This window comes from Nipponia nippon, unplaced genomic scaffold (genome assembly GCF_047370975.1).
Source record: "Nipponia nippon isolate SJK-2023a ecotype South Korea unplaced genomic scaffold, ASM4737097v1 scaffold_5, whole genome shotgun sequence".
NCBI lineage: Eukaryota > Metazoa > Chordata > Aves > Pelecaniformes > Threskiornithidae > Nipponia > Nipponia nippon.
The window spans coordinates 32,281,590-32,303,194 of NW_028262369.1; the positions used below are offsets into that span (position 1 = coordinate 32,281,590).

The 21,605-nt window shown below is 56.6% G+C and overlaps 2 protein-coding genes across 14 annotated transcripts in view; both read right to left on the reverse strand.

The window, feature by feature from the left end:
* DMAP1 (DNA methyltransferase 1 associated protein 1) overlaps nucleotides 1–8,018 on the reverse strand; it is a 42,494-nt gene extending 34,476 nt beyond the window's left edge. For 5 of the 9 annotated variants that reach the window (XM_087730313.1, XM_087730312.1, XM_009468167.2 and 2 more), the window contains exons 1-3: nucleotides 7,327–7,794; nucleotides 4,461–4,552; nucleotides 3,649–3,844 (exon numbers count right to left, since the gene is read on the reverse strand). In XM_087730313.1, the coding sequence (XP_087586439.1) occupies nucleotides 3,649–3,844; nucleotides 4,461–4,552; nucleotides 7,327–7,428 (390 nt within the window). In that variant the 5' untranslated portion in view covers nucleotides 7,429–7,794. The other 4 variants (XM_087730311.1, XM_087730308.1, XM_087730307.1 and 1 more) reach the window with 4 other exon arrangements.
* A 4,194-nt stretch (nucleotides 8,019–12,212) lies between these two features.
* On the reverse strand, nucleotides 12,213–17,803 carry KLF17 (KLF transcription factor 17). Of its 5 annotated transcripts, XR_015698940.1 has the most exons (6): nucleotides 17,511–17,785; nucleotides 16,258–17,239; nucleotides 15,290–15,509; nucleotides 13,863–14,019; nucleotides 12,781–13,000; nucleotides 12,213–12,645 (listed from the first exon to the last, which is right to left on the reverse strand). XR_015698940.1 is itself a non-coding variant. In XM_087732872.1 (4 exons), the coding sequence occupies exons 1-3, from the start codon at nucleotides 17,601–17,603 to the stop codon at nucleotides 15,334–15,336; spliced, it is 1,251 nt and encodes a 416-aa protein (XP_087588998.1). In that variant the 5' UTR covers nucleotides 17,604–17,783; the 3' UTR covers nucleotides 12,213–12,645; nucleotides 15,290–15,333. The 5 variants fall into 5 exon arrangements, 3 of the variants coding, with proteins under 3 accessions (XP_087588998.1, XP_087589001.1, XP_087588999.1); XR_015698939.1 differs by lacking the exon at nucleotides 13,863–14,019 and having other exon boundaries at nucleotides 17,511–17,784; XM_087732872.1 differs by lacking the exons at nucleotides 12,781–13,000; nucleotides 13,863–14,019 and having other exon boundaries at nucleotides 17,511–17,783.
* Between the last annotated feature and the right edge of the window lie 3,802 nt (nucleotides 17,804–21,605).

Sequence of the window (21,605 nt, forward strand, 5' to 3'; positions counted from 1 at the left end):
CCACTGTCCCCAGCCTGGAACTGCTCTGCAAGGGCTCTATCCAGAACACAAGTGTCACATGAGTACTAAAGGAACAGTAAAAATACTTACTGTATTCGGGGAAGTCCTAGGGCACGGTAAAGCAAAAGTACAAACAAGTCTGCTTTCCTCCCTTACCCCCTCCCACCACTCCTGCAGTTGAACTGTTCTCAGCCTGAGGCAGTCCTGCCTCCACACAAAAACATGGTGTGCATGTGAGCAGCGCACATGCTTCAACACATCTGTGCCCTCCTGAGTCCTACACCAGAAAAGTCATCCTCATGAGGATGCATTTCTGAGCCTCCACATCACAGTCTCTTTAGGTCTACCGCCTTTCATCCATCACTTAGATACAGAAGTGTAAAGGTGAAGCATATCTCCTGGGGACATACTGCACTTCAACCTTCAAGTACCACTTCCACCAGGAGAAGCACCATCCTATTAGACACCGTAAGGATGCCCTATGTACGTCACAAAAAAGAAAAAATTGCTAGAGTAGCATACATACATGAAAAGTGCCAGCAGGGCCCTCTGCAGTGGATGGAAGGGAAGGTGGCAGATGCCAGGTCAGAGAACAGAATGGGACAAGAGCAAAGAGCAGTCCCCAAAACACTTCCTCAGCCACTGTCATGGCTGCTCAGGTGAGAACTGCTGAGAAGTGAGAAGGTGAAAATTCATCAGATGGGAAGCTTGAACCGACCACGGGATGACCATAAGTTCAATACAGCCATGAAAATGCAAATATGACCCCCAGAGAGGGATTTCCAGCAAACTGGCAGGGTTTCGGTTGCACCACAAGACCTTGCCGGGGATATCAACTGTAACTCTACTGACCCATGTTCAGGAAAGATGAACTGAAATGGGAACAAGTACAGAGAAGAGCAATGAGGGTGAGTAATGGGGTGGGGAGCTTGTCTTCCCACAGCAGACTGGAAGAGAAAGGAGCCTAGCAAAGGAAGTCTGAAAGGGAATCTGACTGCAAGCTTCAAGTACGCTAGATGGAATGAAAGGAATACCCACAGGAAGAAAAGAACAACTGAAATAAGGACAAAGAAATTGGCTCGCAAAGAAATGCCACTTTAACATGGCAAATTTAACCTGGAAATGAGAAATGGAGCAGAGACAGTCTGGAACAGCTTCCCAAGGAAGTACATGGGCAGGAAAATCCAAGTGCTTTTCAAAAGGAACTTGATCAGTTTATGAAAGCAACTGGATGGTACAGGATCTGAAAGAGCCAAGAAGAGGATTCAATGGCCCAGAAAACCCCTCTCAGCCCTACATTTCACACAATAAACTCACACAATGATGGGCATTAAATTAGCTGAAACCGCTCAGGAAAGATCCTGGGAGCCATGAGACAGTTCTGTGAAAACATCAGCACAATGCCCAACAGTAGTGAAAAGACAAACTGAAGATTAAAAATTATCAGAAAAAAAAACACAGAGAAACACAGCCAATGTACAAACACGCCATACTTCCATAAGTGAAACACGAACCCTAGTCCACCCATTTCAAAACACAGGATATTTGAGAACAACAAGCATGACACAGGGCACAGAAGGGCAGATGTATGTCAAATTATGGAAAACATAGCAAGGACAATTTACTACATCATGTAACACAAGATCTCAGAGACACCAAACAGAACACCAAGGCAGGAGGTTAAACTGAATAGAAGAAAGCACCTTTGCACACCATACAAAATTAACCTGCAGAACTCATTATCATGGGATATTCACAAAGCAGCTTTCTACCCTGAATGTACCTAGCAAGAATTATTAAATACAAATTCCAAGTTAAGAAATCCTTAAGCCACAGACAACCAGAAGCTAGAAAGAAATTACCTATATTTGCCCCATTCTCATGCTCTTTCTCTAAGCCTTTACTAATGGTAGCCAGAAACAGAATATCAGCTGAGATGGGCTTTTGCTCTGACACCAGTGAAGCTGCTTTTATATTCCTATTTCACACCCTGGATCAAGGCTCAGTGTACACTGTGAAACCTAAGTTTACATTTTGGATTTCACAAAGAGGAGGGATTTGGGTAGGAGACTGGGAGCAGAGAGAAAAGGCAAAGCAACTGGGCAGTGACACAGGAGCCAGGTTAAAGAGCCTGAGTGACCAGTGGGACAAACTACACAGGAAAACAGGCGCATGCCAAGGGGAGTAAGAGATTCAGGCAGAGGTATCAAGTACGTAAGAAGGAATCATAGAAGAAAGCCACAGAAGAGTCTGGAAAAGTAAATAAAATTCCTCTGACATAGCAAATAGCTGCAAAACTCCTCATTGGTGCCTTCTACCCTCTCAACCACGGATCCACAAGGGTAACAACTTGCTCCTAGTATTATGTAATTGTGCATGTGCAGATGGCAGAGGTCCGTACCACTAATCTAAAGGTTGCAGCCTTGCTGAAGGCTCTTCTGTCTGTCAATTCACAGCACATGATAAAGTTAAGGAAACAAGAATCATATAATTACAACACCCATGTGTGGTCCCCTCTGATAAACTCAGTTGAACTCAGCCAAAAACTGTTACAGCGGTAGGGTCTTAGAGACAATTACGCTCCCAAAGTTTCACTCAGACAGCTAGGTAGGTGCCTTGACTAAGTGAGTCACACTTCAGACTTCCACCCTAGACATCAGAGAAGAGATACCACAGGAGGCTCTTACCAGTGTCCCAGCAAGAGGAAAAGCATCAGTCAGAGCTTGAGCCTTCTAACATATAAGGTCAACCAACCACTTAACTCTGCAGGAAGCCAGGCTTTGCTAGAGCTGATGCTCTGTGGGTTACAAACTTAAAATGCTGTATACAGTTATAGGCAAGCAGAGCTTTTGTGGAATCATGTTATCACACAGGGTTGGTTTTTTTTTTTTCCCCCCTTCAGATTTGCATCATGAAGGGAGTTAAATTACATTATGGAGGTACCCTAACACTGCTCCTTCCTAACTTTGGAGGTCCTGACTTTGAAATATAAATCTTGATGTAGTTTTCTTTGTGCATGCACATGAAAGCCCCAACCACTCAAAGCAGATACATCTGGGACAAAAGACAGCAGGAGATTACAACAACACATTGTGACAATTTAATATAAGACGCAAAGAACAGGGTACTGCACCACACTGATACCACAGGAGCAATTTCAGAGGCAATGCAACGTAATTCAGCATCTGTGCTGGAATCCGGCCAAGAGGCTACAAGCCAGCTTTTTGGCCACAAAGCTCAAGCGAATTTCTTCATACTGGGCAAAATAACAAGACTTTAATGTCTCACTCAGAATAGAATATCTTTTACTACCCAGAGCCTGTAATCAGGGAGAGGGTGTTGGTTAGGAACTGAATTAGATGGTGCAGTGCCTCCTTACCAAATCAATGACTGCACACCTGAAACACAGAGGGCTCTAGCAAGCCCTGACCACGTGCTGAGCCCACCTAGCTTAAAGGATCTGGAGACATCATAGTCTGAGTTCACACAGCTACAGGCCACGCTGCAATTTAAAATGCAAATGCCAAATCTAAGTCAGCTTTCACATGTTGAAAGAACCGACTTCCCGCCTGGACATTCAAGAAGCTGACCAAAGGGTATTTTCCAGCTGCTATTTATATGCTTTTGTTTGAAAGTGCTCCCACTTACTTTATTAAACCTGGCAAAAGGGTAGTCCTTTCCTTCCTCTGCTGCTCTCCTCCAGTGGTAAAACATCGCTCCATCTTTTCTCGCTGGGTTGGTGAAAGGCATCCACTTCCAAGGCCGGACTTTCTTGGACCCCAGTTTTGCTTTGACTGTTCGATAACCCTGAGTTGTATCACTTGGCAGCAGCGGAGGAGCATCCCTGTGGTGGAGAAAAGAAGCGGCTGATGAGAAGCAAGCAGCAGCCTAGGACAAACCCAAAGAGATTTCAGACTCAGAGTGGGATCTGCCAGCAATGTCTAGGGTGGGAAAACCTGAGTTTAAGCTTTATTCCAGGTTTTGCACTTCCCAGACTGCAACGCTTCCCGCATCAGAGGACAAAACACACAGCATGGATGGGTTTGAACAGAACCATCTGGAAAACAAACTATGCAGGAGACTTCTGGGGCAAGGGCACAATCCATAACAAGCTAAATACAGGCTGCAGCAAAACTTTTTGCAGAAATAAAAGGAGGTGCTATTCCCAGTTGCAAATAAAAGAGAATTAGATACAGAAGGACAAGAACACTGCCTTGTCTGCACTAGACTGTTGTGCCTGTACCTAATACATCTCCTACACAGAGCAAACCCCTCAAATTTAGAAGAGAGAAGACAGAAACTGTCCATGACTGTCTAAGAGAGAAGGACACAAGCATGGGCCAAGCACAAAGGGGAATCAATCTGGGAAGCGAGACTGCCCAAGATTTCAAGAGGATGCTTCCCTGCCACCAAAAGTCCAGGCTACTCCACAACCTGCACAGATGACCGTAAGCTCTTACTTTTTGTCAGAGTAGAGGAGCGCATAAACTTCTCTGTGCATTCCTTCCGGCCTCTTAAATGTCAATGTCTCTGAAGATTTCTTGGATTTTTTCTGAAACAGAAGAATTGCATTTTAGATTCAGAAGTAGCAATCCCTGAGGGAACATTTCACTACATAAGCTGGTGCCCCGTGATGGTTTTCGCTTTTATCTGTTGTTAGGCACCTTGAATTTCTCCAGGAAAGTGCCTGTTCCTGGTGAAAGACACTGACAGACAAAACTTGCCACTTTCAGTGATAGCAGACACCAGTATTCAGACACTTGTTGTTGCCGATAACACACACTTAAATTCCAAGTTGAACATCTGGCTGTAGTTTTCAAGGGCTGGTGCGCTAAGCCTTTTTTTTTAAGCACTGTCCTCACGTGAAGGTATTAATGCATTTAATTAAGTGATTCTCTACCTTTTAGAAAAGATAATAAAAATGTCTTCCCACTCTCTCTTTTTTGTTTTTGTCACTTTCTTCTGCAGCAACTTCAGTTTTTACCAGTTGTGATCAAGCCCTTGCAGTAGCCCCATGTCAAAACTGCCAGTATCATCTACAAAAGTAACCCCCTGTTCCCACATCCACTCTCCCATTTAAGCAGGAAAGAATTTTTTTGACATGGTTTCTTCATACTAGGAATTCAGCTTAGACGACTCAATCTGACCCCTAAAACTTTGTCAGAAGTGATGGTTTCTAAGACACATTCCACCTCATATCACGTACACAAGTTTATAAAGTAATCAGCTTTGGATTCAGGCAGATACAATAACAGCCCCATTAACAAAGTATACTTTATTTAAGTGGGACAAGTTTACTGAGTAGTCCAGAGCATTTGGTCTAACTGTACCATCTTTATAACTACTAGCCATGTCACTACTTTTAAGTACTTGTTTACCATATCGCTACCAACTTTTAAATCAGAATATTTTGCAGTAGTAAAACTAACACTGTATCATAAATTGTACTAAATCCATACAGTCATCTTTATCAAGCAAATTCAAAATCCCATTAAAAAAATAATAACCTATCAGCTTGGACTACAACTACTTTCCATAAAACTTCATGACAGACATTCATTTTTATTAGCACCTTTTCACTCCTAATCAAACACCTTTCTCCTAGCATGTCCATCACTTTGCCCAGGAGCGATGTAAGGCCAACGGAGGCAGTTACCTGTGGGTCATCACACACCCTGTTTGAACACAGGCTTCTGGAATGCCCCCAAAGTTCCCAGATTTATTAAAAGTTAATATCAGCAGGTCAGAGATCACCTCAGCCAGCTCTTTTAGGAGCTGAGAATAAATTAGTCGGTCCTGCTGATTTAAATGTTTTTATGCCTAGCAATTTTTATTTTAACATTCTCAGTCACTAATGGACTGAAAAGTACTTCACGGTTCTCTTGTGATTTAAAGACATCAATCTGCTTCTTTTCTAATCGAGAACAGATCTATTTCCTGAGCAAGTGCTGCACCGTTATTAGCAATTTTGTGCTCTCCATGCAATAATGGCTTATACCTTTGGTTTGACTTAGTTTCTGTACTTTGTAGAAATTCAGAATGTTTCACTCATGGCCACAAGTGGCCTCCTGCGCTCCTCCCCAAACCTCTCACTGCACCTCCCCTTCCTCTCTCTTTCCATCACAATAAATCTGAGGAGAAACCCATCTTATTCTCTGCTCCAAAAGAGAGACAGACGGCCACCAGTACTCCTTCAGCTCTCTACTAGCTAACAAACGCATCTAAATCAAAGAACTAGGAACTCCGAACACTCAGTGGCACAACATCACAGGCTGAATCCAGCCAACAAGCTGCTCACCGGACACACTATTCACCAACACAGCTGATAACTGGTGATTTTAACATTTCAGACTTTAAACTACTGAACCTCATCAGTTTTCTATTACACGAATTATACTACGTGTCCCATTCCCAGCAAGGCAGTCATGAAACCACTGCGCTTCTCTTTAGAGACAAACGTTTCAGTGGAGGCAAACAGACGCTCAGGAAGTACTGTCAAGGATAGGGTCGTTGTGTGTGCTTGTTTTGTTGGGTTTGTTTTTTTTTTTCAAATAAATACAGAGGGTTTACTTCAAATCAGACCATCTCTTCATCAGAGAGCTCCTGGGGATTTCATCTCCGCCAGCTCATTTCCAAGCACCTCCACATCTCACAACTACTCGTGAACTGGCCTCCCCAACACCTTGCAAAGCATGGGACAGCCAAGACCTTGCCGGAATTCAAAATACAGAAGGCAACAACATACTGTAGCATATTACCATAAAACGCAGCACATGACAGCGTACGTCCTTAACAGAGCTTACTAACTTGCCCACATTCCCACAGGCAACACATCCCAGTTCTCCCAAACCCCAGCCACACGCCTTCCCCACACAGGGACTGCTCCTGTGGTTTGAATACATTTACCGTTCAATCAAGTCAACGTTTTTTTTTTTTTTTCCTAAAACAGGACTGTGTTATACTATTTCCATCTGCTTGGGGGGCTAGATGGTAAACACACTTCACACTTACTCCACAAAATAGGAATTTTAGAGACAGCTGAAAATGTCCCGGCGCCGGGCCCAGCTCACCAGGACACCACTTACACAGCTCCAGCTTAAATATCCTCCCAAATGCCACAGCACAGTTAGCTAAGAACACCAGGAACCCAGGAGCGGGGCCCTCCAGGCATTGCCAGATACTCCTAGGAAGCCTGAAAATAAACGGACTATGGTAGGAACGTGCTTTATTCCATCTTTTTTTTCCAATATTCACCCCAGACACAACACGCAAGGTCTGTCAGCGCCTAGAAAACAAGCAGCGGCCCCTTAGGGAGTCGCAGTTCACCTTATCCGAGTTGATGATGTCCTTCTTGTTGATGGTGCCCGTGTTCTCCGACTCCACGCCGCCCAGCTCCAGGATGTCCCGCACGTCTGCGCCCGTCGCCATCTCCCCGCCTGCCCGCTGGCCTCGCCCGCCGCCGGCCCGTCCGTCCCCTCCAGCTCTGGGGGGGGAAACCACGGGGCTGGGGTTAACGTGCACCTCCCGCGGGGGCTACCCCATACATACACAAACACGCATATACGTATATATACACACACGCATACCTACAGACGTACGCGGATATACGTACACACACACCCCTCAACCGCCCCCCCACCCCCCTCAGGCCCAACAACGGGGCCTTGTACGCGGCCGGCGGCGGGGGCCAGGCACGCCGAGCGCCACGGCGGGGTCCCGGGAAGGCCGCGGGAGGAGGGGCGGGACGAGGCTCGGCCGCGGGGACGCAGCAGCCCCGGGGGAAGCCGCTCCCGCGCTCACCCACCCGCGCCGGCTCCGCAGCCACCGGGACGGTGCAACCAACACAGCGACCCGGGCAGCGCCACTTCCGTTCCCGCCGAGAGGCGCCCGGAAGTGCCCGGAGCGCTTTAGGGAACGCACCGCGATGTCGGGGGTGAAGATGGCGGATTCGCGTCCCGCTCCCAGCGGGCGGTGGCCGCCCCGGGCCTGGCGCCGCCGGCGCTGCCTCCCCAGCGGCCGTACCCGGGGACCTGCCCGGGTCCCACCTACCTCCTTCCCCGCTCCGGGCGGAGAGCCCGCTGTAGGCGGGACTCGCTCCCGCGCCAGGAGGTGGCAGCACAGCCGTGCTCGGCCCGGGCCCGACGGGTGTCTCCGAGCCCGGCGCGGGGCACCCCCTACCACACGGGGGTCGCCCCGTGTGTGGGAGCAGGGAGCTGCAGGGCGCCCGGGACCTTCCAGGGTGCTCCCTTCTTTCCCCGGTTGCCCGAAGCGGCAAGCTGCGGCTGCCCCTTCCCCCGGGGCCTTGGCGGTGGGTCCCTCGGCTGGGGACACCGGGGCTGTGGGGCAGCTCTGGGTCAGGCCGCCCCCACCGCCCGTCCGACACGGTGGCGGACGGCAGCTCGGTGGCATTGCCCTGCTCTCCCCAGGGTCTCGAGGCTGACCCCAACTCCCCGCAGAGCTCGTAAGAAGTTTTCCTATCTCCTCGCTGGGTCCCAGCTGTTGCAGCTTCCCGCTCTCCCCGCCAGCGGTGAGCCACCCGTGCCAGGTGGCCACCTGCCAGGCGGGCGCTGCACCATTCCTGGCTTCGTTTTACAAAGTGTATGCTCCTCGCCTTCACATTGGCAAGGAAACCCTCGCAAAGTGCTCCAGAGCCGCAGCACTTACCTGAGGCCACAGGCAGACAGGAGTGAAAGTTTTATTAATAGGACTGTCCTGTTTCCTCTTCCCTGTAGGAAGAAAGATGGAGGGAGAACAGGGAAGGGGGAGCAAACAGCAGTGTGGGGCCAGGAGGGACTTTGAAAAATCACCTTCCTGCTGCATCCAGCCAGGAGCAAGGCTGCCTGGTGGAGGTTTGTCCGAAGCAGAAGGTTTCAGCATGGGGCACAGAGATCCACGGCAATCTGCCAACCATCTCGGACAGCCCGGGAGAGGGGGTGCCCCTGAGGGGATCTCTTGAGTGCAGCTGCCCCGAGATGAGCTGAACCCCACCGTGCAGGGGTGACTTGGATGCACAGCCCCTCAACGCCAGCCAGGCGGTGCTGGAGTTGCTGCTGTTCCCATCCCACTGGTGATCTCTTCCCACGGGAACTGGTATGTCACCTCCACACCAGGGCCCAGCCTGTGCCAGTATGCCCCAACAGCAGCTGGTAACACCCCTGGAGCGTCATCTATTGTCCCCAGGAATCATTTAACCCCTTTTCTCTCCCCTCCTATGCTGCCAGGGATGGCTTTTAGCATCTTGGCCCTTCCTCCCACAAGCACCGAGCCGGTCCCCAGGGTTTCTCCTGTCCTGCCCGTTTGCTCTCAGCTCTGCCACATCCACCCAAGCCCTCTGCCTGTCAGCGTGTGTGGCCATTCCTAATCATTTCTAGCATCTTTCCTTGCTCTCTTGCCACATCTGGCCCGCAGGTGGTGTCCACGCTCCCCCGAGGTGGGTCTGCAGAGGGAGAGAGGGCTTTGCCCGCACTGCCTTCCTCTGCCTTTGCTGCCACTGTCACCCCTGCTCTGCCTGCCTGGCACTGCTGCTCCAGGGAGAGCTTTGTAAGACCAGAGAAAGAGGATCTTGCTCTTCTCCCCCCGCTCGCAGGTCGTTCACAGTCTGTTCGTGTTGTTAAACAGCACTTAGAGAAAACACAACCACTCCTGAAATAAAATCCAGAGAGAGGTGGCCATTCCCTGTCCTTGGGTTTTGATTGTATCCCCCACTTTTAGGCTTGGCCTGACCTGCTCAAGCCCAGCTTCCAGCCCTATCCCAGCAGGACTCAGCCCAAGCTCTGCCCCAGTGCAGGGTGATCAACTCACTCCTCTTCAACCAGCTAAGCCCGCAGCACATTTTGAGCTCCTCTCCCCAGGGCAGCAGCTATTTAACCTCATGAAAGGTGGAGATTGTGGGCAGCTGGGTTGTGTTATTCACAGCCCGCCTCTCCTGCACCTCTGTGAGCACGGGTGTCACTGCGGGGCTGCGTCCCACCAGGAGCTGTATGGACCTGCAAGCAAAACACGTTAGCTGGGTGCTTCTGCTAACCTGATCAGCAGTGCAGCAATTAGCGCTGCCTCCAAAGGGACCCAGAGATGATGTTTCTGGGCAGCAGCCACTGCATCCCAGAGCTTGCGCAGCCTTCAAAGAGCAAAGGGGCACAGCTGGAGACCTTGGTCAGCCCGGACACCCCAGTGCCATCGATGAGAGTCCTGCATGGGGAAACGTGCCCAGGTCCGTCATCTCCCCGGTGCACTGGGGTCCTGCCTTGCTGGGGCACAGGGAGAGCCCAGGGAATGCAGCGGGTCAGGCAAAGCCAGCAACGGCGGGGAACCCAGTGCTCCCGTGCCCCAGGACTTTGGCAGGGGGACAGCAACAGCCAGCATCACTGTCCTGTCACTGCAACCCCATTGCCCGTCTCCTGCCATCCTGCGGGCACAGGGTGCCAACCCTGGGTGACCTCATTGCCACCCAGCAGCTGGGGGAGGGATGTCCCCTCACATTTAGCCCTGGCAGGAGGGCAACGCTGGCCCCCTCCCGGCCAGCCGCCTGCCCACCCCAGGTCCTGGGGGAAGGATGCTCCCTCCTCATGCCCTTTGCCTGTGCCGTGGCTGCCAGGCATGGCCGTAGGTGGCCCCAGGCCAGAGGTGTGCGTGCCTCCAGCCTGGGCTCAAGGTGTGTGTGTCTCCCGGCCTGGCACCAGCGGAGGAGGACAAGTGAAAACACTGAGGCCAGTGGGGTGTGAGGAGGTTATCTGGGGCCCGGCAGTGGAAAAACTCTCAGTGTGTGACTAAGGCACGATAGCAGCAGGTGTGGGTCCAGTCAGGGTGAGCGAGCCGCGGAGTTATCGCTTCCCCATGGGTTCAGGTGCCTGAAGCCAAATGTTTCCTAAGGGTGCGGTGACAGCCACAGCCCCGTTATCACGGCGCCTGGCCCACCCCAAGCGGCGGGGACGTGGGGACAGGTTGCTGGACCTTCCACCCCCATGGCAGGGATGGGACACTAACCACCGCCCCGCTGGGAGGGGGGACACCCGCCCTGGGAGCATCCTCCAGCAGGGATGCCCCATCCCTGGGGACCCGAGCTCCTGCCTTGTGTTGTGGCAAGGAAAGGTCTGTGTCAGCCCCTCCAAGCACCCCCAAATCATGCCTCCCACCCCAGAGCACCCAGGCTGTGTCCCACTTCCAGCACCCACATCCCCTCCCCAGCTCCATGCCGTCCCCGTGGACCACAGCAACCCCAGGGTCAAGCCCTGGGCAAGGAGCCCTCCCAGACCTTCAACTCCCCTTCTCCCCATGGCCTCGCATCCCCAGGACGGCTCTGTGGGACCCGTTGGCTGCAGCACGGGGGACCCCCACAAGCTGGGTCACCCCCAGAGGACAGAAACCCACCTGAGCTGCTCTTTTGCCCCCCCTCCAGCCATGAAACCCCCAGGGCCCCACTCCTGCTGGCAGGTGACTGCAGGGTGCCACGCCATGCTGCGGCCATGACTCACCCCTCTGCCAGGAGGTGTTTCTCCATACCTCGTTCCTTCCCTTCCCCACTTGCCTCCCCGCTGTGCCAGTTCAGTTGGGCCCCAAAGTCGCAGGGTTGAGCTTTAAGGTTTGCAGGGGGGCTCAGGGGCTTGCGGACCTCTGCATCACCCACCACCACAGCTCCCAGGGACCTTTTTGCCAGGAGGTGAGCAAGCAGAGAAAGGAAGACCAGGCTGGCAGGCAAGATATGTCCCAGAGCGGGGTCTGCATGGCCCAGTGTGAGCATGGTGGCATGGGCACGGCAGCATCGCCCTGCCAGACAATTTTCACTCTGCACCATCACTGCAGCAGCTCAGTGTGTGATCCAGGACACCAAGACCTGCCCCACGCTGGGCCAGCCACGGACCCAGGGGTTGTACGTGGGTAGATCAGCCCTTCAGGAACCAGCCTGGCTTCTCCGGAGCACCCCCCTCTCCTCTGGCACAGGACACACCGTTAGTGCCACATCTCCCACAAAGCAGGGTCCCACCCAGTTGACTGGCACATTTTGGGTCCCCACGTGCCCCTGCCAGGCTGGGGCAAAGCTCTTTCCAGCTGATAGCGGGTGCACGGACCACAGGCAGGGATTGTGCCCCAGCCCTGCCTTCCTCAGCACAGCCCAGGGTATTTTCTTGCTGCTCTCATCACTTTGCAGGGCAGGTTTTGCTGGGGATGGGACTGGGCTCCCTCCTCCAACAGAGAGTGCATCTTGGCCCAGGCAATTGGAAGAGGGTGTTTTTTATTAACAACAAATTAACTGTAATTGCCATTTCCACTACAGCCACTCCTCGTCCAGGCAAGATTCCCAGCCATGCTGGTCCTTGCCACCGTTGTGCCCCATCTTGTGCCCGAAGGAGCGCCTTGCCCCTGGCCTGGGGGAACAAACATGGAGCGGCTCTGCCCAGAGAAGGAGCCAAAACGCCTTCCCCTGCTCTCTCCTCCATGTAAGGCAGCAGCAGCAAAGCCAGGCCTCGCTCCCGCCCCAGCGCAGCGATGATGAAAGGTGAGGAAGAACTGGTTTGTGCTCTGATCTCAGAGCTGAACCTCAAAACAGCCGCGGACCGTCACTCCGGCTCCCAGGATGCTTAGGGAGGACAGGACAGCAGAGCCAGCCTTTCCAGTGGAACGGGATGGTTGGAGAAATTCATCGTTCCCCTGGAAATAAAAATAATAATCATAATAAAAACACAAAGCCAGAGATTACTTATACGCACACAAACACGCAGGCACGCACTCTCTCCCCATCTGGCTTTGCCAGCCTGACTCATCGCTAATTCAAACAGCCCACACCTTTCCCTCTTCTTCCATGTGACGTTTTGAACGAGTCTCCGGGGAAGAGGCAGCAGTTTTGATCCAGCCACCCCACCAGCATCAGACCCTCGCCCTTGGGTACCAGGGGTCCCAGGAGCAAGACACCCCCGGTAATCCATCACAGGTCACTTGTGTCCCAGCGTGGTCACCCCCATGCAGGCACCTCTCAGAAAGTGGGGCAAGCAGAGGGCGGAGGCAGCTGTGGAAAGGACAGGTGATTGAGCCTGGTGGATCTGTGACACCTGTGGATGCAGTCCCATGGTCCCATGCCCAGGCCTGCAGGCAGGACACAAGGTCCCAAGTTGCTGCCACCCTGCCTGGAGACACCCACGCTGTCGTACCTGCTCAGGGCAGACCCCGTCGGCCCCAGGACACTCAGCCTGACCCCAAAACACTAGCCACCCCTCAGCGAGGCATCAGTCCCACTCTGCCATTTCTATCTCTTTTTCCACCTCGACTCTCTGCAGCTGCAAGCAGGAAACAGGGAAGGAGCGGGATCAGCCCTGCCCAGCCCATGCTGGCAGCACAGCTACATCCCATTTCCTCTTGCGGGGCAAGGAGCCCCAGGGCATCCCCCAGCCCTGGCCATCCGCCGGGGCTTGCGGCAGTGAACACGGGAGGAAGAAGCCACCACCACCCTGGGCCAGGGCACCGCTCAGCCCATACGGCACACTCCCTGCGCTGCCAGCATGGTGTCAGGTCCAGACAAGCCCTGGCCTTCAGAGGGATGCGTGCATCACGGGTAATCAGCCGTGGGAGGGAGGGAGGGAGGGAGCCAGACCTGCTTGCTGAGCTTGGGACCTGCCAGCACACTTGTGCTGAGTCACCACCTATTAACGCAGGGAAACCTCAGCACCCGAACCCCACCAAGCTGCCGGGCCACCTCAGGGAGGACAGCACACAGGGCCAGGCAGCTGCCACTGATCTCCCAGTTGTGACCACAAGGCCAGTGCCGCAGAGCTCCTGCTGCAGGGGACAGCGGGATGGAACCGCTTGGGAAGACAGGACCAGTGAGGCTCCCGGTACGGTTTCGGCTGCCATTCCCCTTGGTGGTGACTCACCACAGGACCAGTCACGCCATCCCAGTGCTGCAATTGCCCCATCTGCAGATTAGGGAAACTGAGGCACGGGGAAGTGGGGTGACTCAAGAGCTGTTGCACAGGAGATGCTGCTCGGATGCCGAGGCTTGGGCGTTCCCCATTGATCCTCCACAGCTAACTTAAGCAGAAATGAACATCGATATAAATATTTACTGACAAGCGAGCCCAGCCTCACCCTCTCCTCTTAGATGAAAGCTTTAAAGTAAACTCTCCTGGCTCTTTCATGTTTACATCTTGTTTATTTATTATACAGCAGATCACAATATTTCAACAGTTTGCATATAAAGAAAAGTAACATTTCAGAGGGCGAGAGACCTAACGTGCCCAAGCAGAGAAATGTTAATTAACAATATACACAGACAGGAACAGTGCACTTCCCAAAGCCGAGACTCATCTGTGTTCCCAGCTGGAAGAAAAAAATATATTAAAAAAAACAGAAACATTATATATTACTGCTTTGTTTAATTTACAACTTGCTTTGCAGAAGCTGCACGTAAAAAGACTCATTTTCTTCTGAGTTCTCTCTTTTTTTTTTTTCCCCTCTACGAAAGTTTCAAGTATAGCAGAGACCTGGGCATTCATAGCTGGACTCACTGTCCTTTACACACTAAATTTAAAAAAAGCAGCATGGGGAAGGCAGCTGCAGCAGTACCTGGTGTCGTCCTGAAGGGAAGAACAAGACAAATGAAAGCAGACAAGAGCCAGGAGAGCCATTTTAGGCTCCCGAGTGGAAAACTGTGGGAATGGCCAGGACCAGACTGCCCAGCGGGGTCCTAAGCTGGCAACGGCAGCATCCCCACTCCCTGTGCAAGGTGACGCTGCACTGCCAACCCCTGCAAACCTTTACAGCCATGAGCCGCAGTCAGGTCCCACCCTCACCCCATCCAGCCTGGGCTTCTGGGTCAAGAGGTTTGTTTCAATGGCCACAACCGAGAAGACTGGCAACACACTTCCCAGCGCCCTGACCCACGCACCCAGCAGGTGCGGGTCTCCAGCCAAAACCTGGCTGGAGTCAGCCACCACAGTCCCTGGAGCCATGGGGGTGCCAAGATCAGAGAGGGAGGAAGGTTTTTAAGCTGATGCCAAATACAAGCCAGGAGCTCTGGGGACAGATCCCTACTGCACCAGCCCCCCCCATTCACTGGGTGCCTGGCTGGGGGGGACCCTCCAGGTGTGGGGAGCTGAGTGGTGGTGCCTGGGCAGGGGCTGGACACATTTCTTGCAGCTTTGCTCCCCATCTACATCCCAAAGCGGCCCTTCCCCACCACTCGGCTGGGCCCAGCTCTCACAGCGGGGGCAGGAGGAGAAAACTAGTTATCAACTACAAGCGAAGAGGGCTGGGCAGCCGGGCTGCTCCCCAGTGCCGTCCCCAGCCCGACGCTATTTACACTGTGAGCTGGCTCTGGGGACGAGTCCGGCCGTGGCCCGCCGCTCACATGTGCCGCTTCATGTGGAGGGCAAGGTGGTCGGAGCGGGAGAAAGCCCGCTCGCAGAGGTGGCACTGGAAGGGCCGGTGCCCCGTGTGCTTGCGGTAGTGGCGGGTCAGCTCATCGGAGCGGGCAAATTTCCAGCCACAGCCTTCCCAGGTGCAGTGGTAGGGCTTCTCGCCTGCAGAGGAGAGGGGGTGTCAGTGGGCTTGGTGGTCCCCGTCCTGCCTATGCCTTCACCCCGGTGCTCCCCTGCCCAGCACCCCCTTTTTGGGAGGGATCCCTGCCTACCACCCTTAGGAAAGGGGAGCCTCACTGGTACTCATCCCCTGCACATCTCTGCCTGACCCACCTTTCCTTTTGTCCCCTGTTTTCCTGCCCTTCCCCATGTGCTCCACTGTCCCATGTGCCCTGCATGGGGCTCGTCCTCTGGGCACCCCTGCCCCACTTCACACTGTGGGTGCTCCCCTGCCCGTCCCTGCTGTGAGGCCGCACCATGTGCCCTGTCCCAGCTCTGCCGGGGGGTCTCACCACACACCCCCACTCTCTCTTCCCCCTCCATGTGTCCCCAGACTCTACCCCTTCAGGCACCCCTGGGCCCCAAGGCCAGGTGTCACATGGGCGGTGTCGCTGTGTGCCTTGGTCCCCGTGTGCCCCTGCCCGACCCCACCACGGGGGCACTCCCGGGGGCACCTCCACTTGCACCCTGCCCCACGCAGGACCCCTCCATGCAGCCCCGTGCCGGCTGCGGGGGTGTCTCTGGGTGCCCCCACCACGGGGGGACCCTTCCATGCACCCCCGGCGCCCCTCCACACCTCTGGGAACCACGGAGCGGGCTCACAGGTCTCACCGTGTGCCCCGCTCCCCCCACCCGTGACCCCTTGCGCAACCCCCCCCACGCGTGGCCGCTCTCCCCGGCGCCCCCTTACCCGTGTGGGTCCGCATGTGCGCCTTGAGGTGGGAGCTCTTGGTGTAGGTCTTGCCGCAGCCCGGGTATTCACAGTTGTGCGTGGCCGTCCGCTTGCGTGCCCACGAACGGCGACCACGCTTGGGCTTGCAGTCCTCGGGAGGGGCCCCGGCCGGGAAGTACTCCAGCACCGGGGAGTTGGGCGGCGTGACCAGCAGCCCGGGCAGCCCCGCCGGGCCCGGCCCCGGCCCCTTCAGGGGCTCCCTGAAAACACTGAAGTGTCCATGAAACTGCGGCGGCGGCGGCTGGGGGGCGAAGTGGGGAGCGTAGCGGTGCGGGCCCACGGCGTAGTGGGGCGGCAGGTCGGCCAGGAGGTGGGGGTCGGCGCCGGGCAGCGGCTCCTCGGGGGGCCCCAGGCGGCCGTGGGCGAAGCCCGGGTAAGGCAGCGGTGGCCCCGGCACCGGTCCCGGCCCGGGACCCGGCGCCACGCGTGGCTTGTGCTCGCCGCCGGCCGGCCCCAGGTACTCGGCAGCGGGCAGCCCCAGCATGCAGGCGCGCTCCTCCGGCTGCTCCTTCTTGATGCGGGGCCCGAAGGGCTGCGCGGGGTCCAGAGGCAGCGGGCAGGCCAGGGCCGGGTGCAGGGGCGGGTGGTGATGGGGGTGGTGGTGGTGGGGTCCGCCGGGCACCCGCAGCTCCGTGTACTCCCTCCGTTGCAGGTCGCAGTGGCCGGGCAGGTCCGGGGTGAGCAGCTCGGCCACGTAGCTGTGGCCCTGGCCCTCGGGGTACGGCGCCGGGAACTTGCCCGGAGTGGGGTAGGAGCCGTCGCTGTCGTAGGTGGTGCCGCAGCTCTCGGGGGTCTCGGGCAGGGGGTAGTTGGGGCCGGGGCCGGGCGGCCCCTGCCCGCCGCTGCTGGTGTGCGCCAGGATGAAGTCCAAGTCCACGAACTTGCCCAAGTCGTCCTCCTCCCGCTTGACGGCGGCGGCCCCGTCCTGCTGCAGCATCCTCTGCGGGGAAAAGGGGCGTCAGGACCGGAGGGGCGACGGCTTCGGCGGCCCCCGCCGCTCGGGCAGCGCGGCCCGCACCTCCCGCTCGGGGCGGCGGCTCCCCCCAACCCGTCCGACGGGTCGGCACCGCTCCGGCTGCGCCGCCCCCGGGGCGCCCTCCGACGGCGGGCGGGCGGCCGCCCCCACCAACCGGGCTGAGCCCCAGCCCGGGACGCTCTGCTCCGTACCCCCCGCCCCCCTTGCCGCCCCCTCCCCAGTGCCCGGTGCTTACGTGGAGCATGTCAGCGGGCCGCTCCTCCAGCGGCAACAGGTTGGCGAAAGTGGAGATGGAGGGCAGGGTGCTCTCGTCCACGGCCGCCGCCATGGCGGGCCGGGCGGGAGAACCGGGGCGGGCTGGGGGAGCGCGGTGCGCGGAGCCCGGCACCGCTCCGCTCCCCGCGGCGGCGGCAGCGCTGCTCTGCGCCGCCCCGCGCCCCTAAGCTGTTAACAGCATGGCTGCGCCCCTATTGGCCCGGCCTGCATTGATATTCACCGCCGCCGCCTCCTATTGGCCGTTCTGTCCCCCGAGCCACGCCCCCTCCCGTGGGGCTGTCCCGGCGGGCGGGGGTCGGCGGCCGCCTCTGCCCCGACGGCGCGGCGCGGCGCGGCGCGGCGTGGCGGGGGTCCCCACGCTGCGAGCGCGGGTTGCGTAGCCGGGTCCACCCGCGCCCTGCCCCGCGGCGGGAGAAGGGGTAAAGGCGCAAAGCCCAGGGCCCCTCCTACCCGTCTCCCGAGACGTGAGCAGGGCAGCGGTGGCCTGACGCCTTGCCCCACACCGCGAGCGGGGAGGGGCGGTTGTGGATCGCGGAGCCGGGGGTCCCCCGGCACCTTGCCCCGAGTGGGGCAGGGGCAGTGGCCGTGTCACACGCCAGCGTGCATGGACGCAAGCAGGAGCGTGCCGGGGAGGTCTGTTGCGGGGTTGTAACTGAGAGCACGTCGGCCGGCGAGCCAGCCACGGCGCTCCTCATGGGGGACGCTGAGCATGTCAACGAGCAGAGGTGCCATCCAAACGGGTGCTCGTGCCAGCCGGGGAGCTGGGCCGGGGTGGCTGAGCCCCGGTGCCCCCACCCCACTCGCTTCATGTAACAGCACCCGTGAGGCCGCATCCCCCCCCCGCCGGTGCTGTCGGTGAGGCAATCAGCAGCCCAGTGCTCACCAGCTCCCATCTGGCCGTGCTCCCGGTGCGTGTGCGAGCTGAGATAACTGCCCAGCAGACCCTGCTGGGGGGCTGGCACCCTGCCTGCATCGCCTCATCTCGCCCCACAGCCCCTGCAGGACGTTTGTCTGCCCTGTCTGGGGATCGGGGCCATGGCAGAGCCTCCAGCCACCCTGCCGTGAGGGGCATGGGCCGGCTGGCTGACCCTGCCCACCCTACAGAGCTCCCAGGACAGTGCTGTCCACCGCAGGGCTTCCCACAGCGGGGGACTTGAGGGGACCGGGATGTCCCACCCCGCAGGAGATGCCCGGGTACCCTACTCCGTGCCAGCATGTCAAGACATGGCATGGAGACCCGGGGCGCTGGGCAGGCCTCCCCAGGGGCTCTCTGCCACCATGTCCAGCTCGTAGCAAGACCTTCTCCGCTTGGCCCCCATCCAGCCAGTACCAGGAATGGCCCAGCTACTGTTGCGCTTGTCAAGAAGCAATGGCCCTTATCTCTTGGAGCCTGTCTCCCTGCTTTCTGGGGCTTTCCATCCTGAGATACCTTTCTAAGAACCAGGGCTGCTGCCTGGACTATCCAGAAGCGAGGAGTCGATTTAAAAAAAAACAAATATAAACACCAAAGGTGAGGTGCGCGCACACACACGCACACGCTGCTTCTGGATCCAAAGCTACTCTACCAGTTGCTTTCATCACCACACTTTAATTATAAGGGTGGAGCATTGCAATAAATTATTTCAGTAATCCAGTGGAACAACAACGATTCAAATCTTCCCCCTTTTACCAAGAATCCCTGCCCTGGTTTCCAGAGCACACACTGGGTCGCTGCCTGGGTCCCGCGTGCCTGGCTGCCGGCGTGGGAGCGGGTTTATTAATGCCACCCACCGGGTCAAAACACACGGGCTGCAAAGTCCTTCCTCGGAAAAAGTCACCTCTGAAGTGGCAAAGAAGCATGGAGGCATCACTCAAAATCCCTTTTAGCCTGGGCCCCAGAGTAGCTTATTTAAGTCACCAGTTAATCCCATTATTTGTTTCTTGGCCAAATAATAATTAATAGCAAGGCAGTTCCTGCCCCAAACTTCTACAGATAAGTGAGAGCAGATGCCACAGGAGACAAACACTAATTCCACTTGGATTTCCCCTTTTCCAGGCGGTTTTGGCATCTGCACCCATGCAGCGCTGGCTTATTTTAAGAGAGGCGTTGCCCGCAGATCGGGTTCATTTTTACAGCCAATAATTCTTGCAAATGTGGGATATTCCCCAGGAAACTCTCATTACTGATGCTACGGTGGGAGGGCCAGCGCGGAGGGGAGCGGCACCGTGCCAGGCACCGCACCAACACAAGCGCTGCCAGCGCTGACCGCGCAGGGAGCCGGGGAGGGCAGCATGGGAGGGATTTGCCTGCTTGTGAGCACGGGGGGTCCCCACCACAGCCCTGCCAGCCCCTTGGCCATGGGAGCCTCCTCCAAGCCAAGAGGGAGGCAAGCAGGAGCGGCCGGTGCGCGCACAGCCTGCTGTTGACAGAAGCCCATTTAGGAAACGTGGATTATCTCCCGCGCCACTACGGCAGGCTGTAAAGTCGCTGGCATCCCAAGAGATCAAACGGCAGCCCAGTGGGAGAGCAAACAGAGGGTGGGAAGGGCTGCCTGCTCAGGCGATGGCCAAAGAGGAAGGGGTTAATGGTTATCCCTGCTCTTGGCACATCTGGCAGTGGAGAAGCATGCCATCCATGGCACTGTGGCACCCTCCCCATGGCACACAGCACGTGCAGTGCAAGCAGAGGGGCAATGCCCCACAGCACTGCTGAAGACGGCATCAGTGCCCGGGTTGCCCAGCAGGACCCCCAGTAGACCCAGGGGAGTCCTCTACCCCACAAAACACCGGGCACTGAAAAACACCCGCACTGTGTGTCCCCCTGTGCTCCATCAGCTGGAGCTGGGGGTCTGGAGTAAACCTGGGGACTCGCCTTCAGGGCATCTCCGGTGCCCCCTCTCTGATGGGAACCGTGGAGCCCCTCCAACACGGGCCATGGTGTCACAGCCCAGAGAGCTTCTGCTTCAGTGGGAGGCAAACCCTGAGCCCCAAAAGCTCTGCAGGGGACCCCATGGGGAGGTGCCATGGGGACCCATGCAGCAGGACACCCCAGGCTGCTGTGGCACTCTGGGGTTACGTCCCTGAGAGCAGAAAGCAGATCTGTCTGGGTTTTACTCTCTGTCCTCCCCTGTGCAGGGGGCTAGCCTGCTTGGAGAAGGGTCCAGGAGCCCCCAGACCTGCCCACACCCCCCCAAGCCCCCTTCCCCTCCTGAAAAGAAAAGAGGAACCGAAAATGAAATTAAAGCATAATTCAATCCGGAGCGGGTCCAGAGTAAAGTCATCTGCTCTTATCGTGTGCTGGCAGGCTCTTCCCGCTCTGCAACAAACACAATGTTATCAGGGCACAGAGGGCAGATTCGTTTGCACCGGCTGAGCGAGCTGCTGTGTCCGCCCTGCCTGCCCCAGGCCCGGGGAGCACCGGGATGCACAGCCGAGGACCGGGGCTGCTGGGGGCTCGGGGACGCAGGGCAGCGCCCCGGCAGGGAGCTCGGCCCTGGGATGAGGTGCTCTGGCTGGGGGCTACATCCAGGCTCCTCGCACAGCTCTCCGGCCGGGGGAGCCGGCTCAGGTCCCTCCTGGTGAATGTCACCATGGAGTAAATGCTGAGGAGGGACAGGGCTTGGGGGTGATGTCTTTGCCTATGAGAACGTACATGGCCCCATCTCCCATGGGTGCTGCCCAGCGGCCTGCCCAGGGACGCTGCCGAGCCGGCAGAGCTGGGCACCCCGACCCCCGGCACGGCAGCATGGCGGCATCCCCAAGACCCCGCACACGCTCTCGGCCCCACTGCGCCGCCTGGACCGCATCCTGCTTTGATCTCTGCCTGCTGCCTGGCTGTGCCCCGGTGGCTGCGGGGCCAGCGCAGCCCTCTCCGTCCTTCTTTATATACCCCTGTTATTTTTAACTCTGCCTACGCAAATCCCGAATCCGGAATGAGCAGCGGCCAGGGGCCAAGGGGAAATGGACATGGTGCAAATTTCCTGCCCTTTTTACCTCTCTTCCTCTATAACATACAGCAACGTTTTTCCTCCACTGCTTAACTTTCACTGGTACAGGAAAGCTGAAAGCACCGGGC